The sequence below is a fragment of the Seriola lalandi genome, unplaced genomic scaffold, assembly GCF_002814215.2.
Source record: "Seriola lalandi dorsalis isolate HSWRI2012SDOR001 ecotype SW California unplaced genomic scaffold, Sedor1 jcf7180002054905, whole genome shotgun sequence".
In the NCBI taxonomy this organism is placed as follows: Eukaryota; Metazoa; Chordata; class Actinopteri; order Carangiformes; family Carangidae; genus Seriola; species Seriola lalandi.
In genome coordinates, this window is record NW_019525457.1 from 296,117 (window position 1) to 302,811 (window position 6,695).

A 6,695-nucleotide genomic window follows, 5' to 3' on the forward strand; every position below is an offset into this window, starting at 1 on the left:
TTGATTTTTACATAAAAATATTTGTGGTGTCCAGGAGAGAGTCGGGTTCAGCTGCACAAACATGAAGAAATGAATGAACAAACAAACAAACAAACAAACAAACAAACAAACAAACAGTGTGTGTGGGTGTGTCCTCAGAGCTGCTCTCAGTCACATGTTCACATAGACTTTGTGACCTGTGTCGCCCCCTGCAGGAGGAGATGAGCACCTGGATCCAGGCCATCCTGAACGCCACCGCCGCCGACCACTCCGACGTCCAGGGCAGTAACCCCGGCACGCCGGCGTCTGGGCGTGCTCAGACGCTGCCGGCCGCCGTCACACTGACCACAGAGTCGAGTCCCGGGAAGAGAGAGAAGGACAAAGAGAAGGACAAAGAGAAACGCTTCAGTCTGTTCAGCAAGAAGAAGCAGTAGAAAACCAGAGAGCAGCACTTTGGTGAAACTGATCTGGACTCGCTCTGAACCAGAACTCGCTCTGAACCAGGACTCGCTCTGAACCAGAACTCGCTCTGAATCTGGACTCGCTCTGAACCAGAACATGTCACTTCCTCTTTAAACTGGAACCTGCTTCAGAGCGCTCCAGGCTTCAGCTGTTGATTTACCACATAATAATGAATTCATAATCAGAGATCCCTTCACGCAAAAACTAATGAAACCCTGTGATGACATCACCTGTGATGTCACCACCGAACAGCCAATGAGAAAGCTGCAGTGAGGAGCAGAGACAGTCAGTTTCACCAAAGTGTCGTGTTGTTTTCTCAGTTTGTTCTCGTTGTTTTTTTCTTCTTTTAACGTTTGTTTTCCTTTGTGTGGTCGTCATGGCGACGTGGCGCGGTGTTGTCGCGGCGTCGCTCGTCTGAAAGCAGCAGCGTTTCAGACGTCGTGATGTCATAGCTTCTGTTGTCGTCTGAACAGAGAACACTGCTCCGACTGAGACTCCGCCTCTCACTCTGTTGATGACCAATCAGGACTTTCGCTCTCGCTCTGACTCGACGAGCCGCTGTCGCATTACAGCGTCTGAACGCTCCTCCTCTGTGACATCATCAGGGACCACACTTATTTCTTTGTTGTTTTTTGTTGAAAGTGTTTTATTTTGAAAGTTGTGTTATACTTGGTTATTTTTCTACACTGAGTTACTTCCTGTTTTGTCTGAAGAGACGACCGACATTCTTCCTCTGCCATTGAGAAATTGGACCAACAGTGCATTTTATTTTTATTAGTTGGACTTTTTTGTCTTCTGCTGCTCCGCAGCCATTTCCTGTTTGTCTTAAAAACAGCCAATCCCCTTTGAGGAGGTGTCTGACGTAGAAAAGTCACGTGCATGCTTCACAGGCTCAGAGAAACTCACCTGAACTAAACCTTTCCTTTCTTTTCTTTGGTTCTCTCTGTTCCTGGTCCTCCCGCAGACACTGAGGATCACTTCCTGTACATGTATGATAAACACAGCGTCCATGTTTGATGGTGAACGTGCGTCGTGCCGCAGACTGAAGGGGAAGTGAACGCCGCTTGCTTGTCGTCGGCTCTTTGCACCGCGCTGCGTTCAGGGTTCTGCTCTTTGATACTCGTGTTGCTCTGTCACTGTATATCTATTGTATGAACATGTATGGAAGTTAACGCCATCTTACTGCACAATCAGAACTACATCTATAGGAATGAAGAAGAAGAAGCTGTTTCAGGCTGAATATTTAAACTGAAGTTAGACCATAAAGCTTTTCTCATGTATGAAACTGCACCTGTAGACTTTAAAGCTCTCTCTCTCTCTCTCTGTCAAATATGTGCGATGTCATTAAAGCTTTTAAACTTTACTCACCAGCTGTTTGTCTTTGCATCACTTTAACCTTTCCCATGATCCCTGACCCCTGACCCCCAGGAGCACCAAGGTATCTCACTGGGAATTCATTTGTTAGTTTCATGAGCCTCAGTCCAAAGACCAGAAGGTGAAGTAACAAGAACTATGGAGAACCAGGAGGGAAGATAAACCCTACAAGTATTTATGAAGTAATAATTATTAGTAATAAATCAATTAATGTGACCTGGAACACATAAGTGACAGAAAATAGACGGATCGATTAACCAATTAAACCAATTAAAAAATAGTCCTTGTTCATTGAGCTCCTAGCTCCAGAGGCAAGTGACTTTTTTTAATAGGAAGAAAGAGAAACATAAAATAGAAAAATTACCCCCCAAAAAATGGAAAGATGGAAAAATCATCCTGGCAAAATAATAAATGAAAAATGTCACTTGTCTTTCAGGGCCTCCGTACCCAGCTGAGCTCGGCAGCCATGGAAAAATAAACTGTTCATCTCAGTCCGCTGGTGTTCCAGTCTTTGTAATGTGTTTACATTTCTGAATAAAGTTGTATTTTACCAATTTTATTTAGAAAGGGGGGGGGGGGGGTGATGTTGTTCTACCTCTGTGCTCATTTCATATCAGAACAGCTGATTCTCTAGAACCACTGGATTTTTCTGTCGGTCCAGTAAGTGATTCTCTAACGAACTGTTTCATCTCTACTTTGGTGAAAATGAAGTTTTTATTTTATTTTCGATTTGAATGATCCACATCTCTGATTAGTTCACTGATTCAAACCGGTTCAATAACAGCTGTGTCCCAGTTTGAAGGTTCCTCCGAAACAAACTCCAGACCTTTCCTTAAAACCTCAAACCTGAATATTCATTTATTCATTTATTTGTTTAAATTGTGATCCCTGTGAAACATGTTGGTCTAAATATTTAAAACGTTCTATTTTTATTTAATTCTGGTGAAGTTTTAAATATTTATTCTGAAAATATCTGAAAACCCAACAAGTGTTGAACCCTCAGAAACGAGTTTCCATAGATTCTGCAGGTGAAGTCGAAGCACCTTCACAGGTCAATTTAATGCTGAAATGAAAAGTGAGTCAGGTGACGAGCTGCTGCATTAACACAACACTAATGCAGTAAATGGTTTAAGGGTTTAGAATCTGAGTGTTTCCTCTGATCGTCAGAGAGGATCTCTGCAGCCTCAGGTGGACCTGGTCCTGGTTCAGGTCTGATCTGAAGTCAGTGGGTCTGTCTCTTAATCTGCAGCAGATGCTAGCTGCTAGCTGTTAGCTGCTGCGGCTCATGGCTAAAGGCTAAAGCTAAAGGTTTCTGGTTCTTTGAAGTCCTGGACCAGAACCAGGACCTGGACCAGAGTAAGTCCAACTCACAACTGGAGCAAAACAGGAAGAAATTAAAAAATAAAGGTCTGTCTGTAATATAAACTGTGTTTCAAAATAAAGGCCTGTTTTTTCTGCAGGTGAGGTAAATATATACAATATTTCTATTGAAGTTGTGAATTATTGTAGCTAGCTAAACTGGCTAATGCTATGGTAGCTAACGCTGTAGAGAACCATTTTAACACCAGGATGTATCTTGACCCTCCTGACTCTCTGTACATGTGTGAAAAAAATCACAATTTTCTTATTTAGAAAAACAAAAACATGTTGACATATTTTAATTCCGTCTTTTTTACCTGAACATGTTTCTCAGTTCTATCTCACCTGTTCCCGCCAGCAGCAGCCACATGACTACACCCCCCATCATGCACCGCTCCTGAGCTGAGTCTGTGATTCTGCGCTAAAACCGCACCTGACCTGGCGCTATGACAGAGGCGGAAAGCTGCCGGAGGCTAGCGCGAGAGAGACCGGAAATGAGGACCTTGGCCTTCAAAATAAAACACAAACAATTCGTCATACAAAAATAACTCGGAATAATTGATGAAAATCAAAGAATCAAAGAATTATCCGAGGTTTAGTGTTTTTGATTGTTGTCTTGATGCAAGACTATAATGATATTAAAAAATCTTTTTAAAACACCTAAAAATAACAATAAGAATTCTCAAACAATAATTTTCAATGTAAGAAAGAGAATAAGAAACATATGTCATCCTAATGATAGAGAAATAACTTCAATGTAAGATACAAGGAAACAAAAGGAACAAAACAAATGAGGGTTTTTAAAGGATGAATCTAGAAGAATAAGGTGCACCGTGAATAAAGTTTTTGTTTTCTTGTTTTTCTGTTTTCATGTCACTCAAGAGAGCTGTACTGCGTTTTATTTTGAAAGTCATAACAGGATGTGTCGGTGTCCATTCTCTTGGCGTTGACGCTGTCGGTGATCCCTGGGATTCCTGTTAATATTCCGACTTTCCTTCATCATTTTCTGTGTTTTTGCAGCTGTGTGTAAGCCGGGGAGCTGCTCCGGGTCTCTGCCGGGCTGTCGCGCGTCTCGGCCGGCCTGCAGGAGCAGGTGCAGTCGGTGTCGGGCGGTGCGGATGCGGGTTTTCTCCAGGGTTTGGATGCGGACTGACGGTGATAAATCGGCGCCGTAATCTCCGGATTTCAGCTGGAAACAGCGAACAGACGGCGGCGGGAATCAGCGGAGGGATTTTCTGAGGCTTCGTTTGAAGAATTACCTCAAATTTCCACCGACGGTCGGTTATTGACCAACTGACGGAACCAGCCGAACCTGGGTCAGAACCACACAGATTACAGACTCCTCACGCTCCCGACTCAAAGCTCTTTAATGTTTGTACAGGAGCATGTGCTCTCTGCACATTATATATTCATATCTGATATTAATATGACACCGGAGCAGCTTCCTGTAACCTTCACAGCTGAGGATGTTCTGTGTCTGTGCAGAAAACGTTCACAGGAAGATTCTACAGAACGTTTTCTTTAACTAGAAATGTCCCTGCGGGCTCCTGTACCTCCTGTCCGTCACATTTAAAATAACTATTAGATATAAAACAGAAATAGTGTTAGAAAAGGTTCAAATCACTTTTATTTGAGTAATATCACAATGTGAAGTTGTTTTAGAAAAATTACATGTTTAAATTTTTTAATTGAAAGTGTAAAAGTGTAATTTGTCACCAAATATCAACAGTCACTGTTTCACTAAAGAATTTCGCATTAGAACAAATAGTTTTATGTGTTTACTAAGATTCACATTCATTTAACTGTAGGTGTATTAATATATGGAAGGTTAATAGCAACTTTACTGTAATATGTTTTTAGTGGAACGTGATACAGAAACAAATTTGATATATATCCTATTTGTATCATAATGTGTGGTAGTTTAAAATATCCTATAAAATCTATTTATTTATTTATATATAATTATATTATTATATAAATACATTTTTGGATTTAGGAAATTATTTTATTGACATTACAAATAAATATTTTAAGTTTTGTATTAAGTGAAAATATTCTACTCACATGATCTGTAAGATCGTAGTAGTTCTAAAAAAATCTGATTGATTAATGGTTATCTGATCAACAGCAGCCAGTCGCTACAGTCAGTGTTTGTTGGTGTTAAGCTTTAGTTTATTTAGAGCAACATTATATTTCGAAGGTCAGCAGCTAAAATATTTGAACATTTCAAACATAAACTGACAAAATTAGGTTCATTGTAGTAGAAGTAATTTTCCTGTCATTTCAAACACTTTAAAGGTGACGCCTGAAGATTTAAAGGGACAGTGCACAGTTTGATTCATCTGTAAGAGATTAGAGCCACAGAAACAGAACAGGACGTGACGTTCTGATGGTAGCTAAACGTTTGTAGCACAAACAACAAACAACAGACGTGTGTATACATATATATATATATATATATATATATATGTATGTATAACAGTATATTGATCTAACTCAGCCTTAACATTTACAGTTTATCATTTAACTGAAAAAAACAGTGACTGAAACCATAAGTTTAAACTCTTTTAATGAGTTTGTTTTGTAAATGAATTTTGTAATTATGGGAAGTGTAGTTGGACGTTGCTCTGGTAAAGAGACTACAGTGATGGACTACAGGACCCATCAGTGTTAGGACCAGCTGCAGGTTTTGGATGGACACGGATCCGCCGGTCTCCGTGTTCGTACAGGAGAGGGTTTTTGATGTGACATCATTGTGGGACCGGACAGACCCGCTCGGACCGGACCAGACCGGATCAGACATTAGTTTTTGTTTGTTGATGGGTGTTTGACGTGGCGTTGGCGGCTCTGAGGGAACATGTCGGATAAGACGGCGCCTCGCTGCCAGCTGAGGCTGGAGTGGATCCACGGCTACAGAGGTCACCAGTGTCGAAACAACCTGTACTACACCGCAGGGAAGGAGGTGGTGTACTTTGTGGCCGGGGTGGGCGTGGTCTACAACACCCGAGAACACACCCAGAAGTTCTACCTGGGACACAATGATGACATCATCAGGTGAGGTTCCTCTGATCAAACTGCTGTTTAATATCAGCTCAATGTTCTTCATTGACACAAAATCAATAACTGAACTTCAGCTTTAGCTCTAATGAAACACCATGTCTAGGTGCATTGTGGGAAATGTAGGATTCAGTGGAAGAGACTGGTCTCAGAGTAGCCACTGGTTGATCAGTCGGTTTCCATGGAAACAACAGATGAAGCAGGAAACGTGTCTGATCTAAAATCAATTAGACATAAAACTCTTGCTCCTCCACAGGAAGTGGGGGTCAGTGTTTGAGTCCCACGGCCTGATGGGAGCTGACGGCCGCAGCTCCCATCAGTGTTGTGTGACGGAGGCCCCCACTGTCAGATTGAGAATCTACCCAGCATGCATCTGTCTCCCTCCACAGAGACACAAATGCTGAGGTGTGTGTTCATGAGTATAAAGTGTCTATTGGTCCATCGCAGCCACCCCCCCCCCACCC

The 6,695-nt window shown here is 41.8% G+C and overlaps 2 protein-coding genes across 3 annotated transcripts in view; both read left to right on the plus strand.

The window, feature by feature from the left end:
* Positions 1–1,804, plus strand: part of sptbn1 (spectrin, beta, non-erythrocytic 1) — a 35,558-nt gene extending 33,754 nt beyond the window's left edge. The window contains exon 35 of the mRNA XM_087169659.1: positions 195–1,804. Coding sequence (XP_087025785.1) covers positions 195–413 — 219 coding nt within the window. The 3' untranslated portion in view covers positions 414–1,804. The remainder of the gene's footprint in view (positions 1–194) is intronic.
* Positions 1,805–4,182: 2,378 nt separating this feature from the next.
* eml6 (EMAP like 6) overlaps positions 4,183–6,695 on the plus strand; it is a 25,064-nt gene continuing 22,551 nt past the window's right edge. For both annotated transcript variants that reach the window (XM_023430476.2, XM_023430477.2), the window contains exon 1: positions 4,183–6,228. In XM_023430476.2, the coding sequence (XP_023286244.1) occupies positions 6,032–6,228 (197 nt within the window). In that variant the 5' untranslated portion in view covers positions 4,183–6,031. The remainder of the gene's footprint in view (positions 6,229–6,695) is intronic.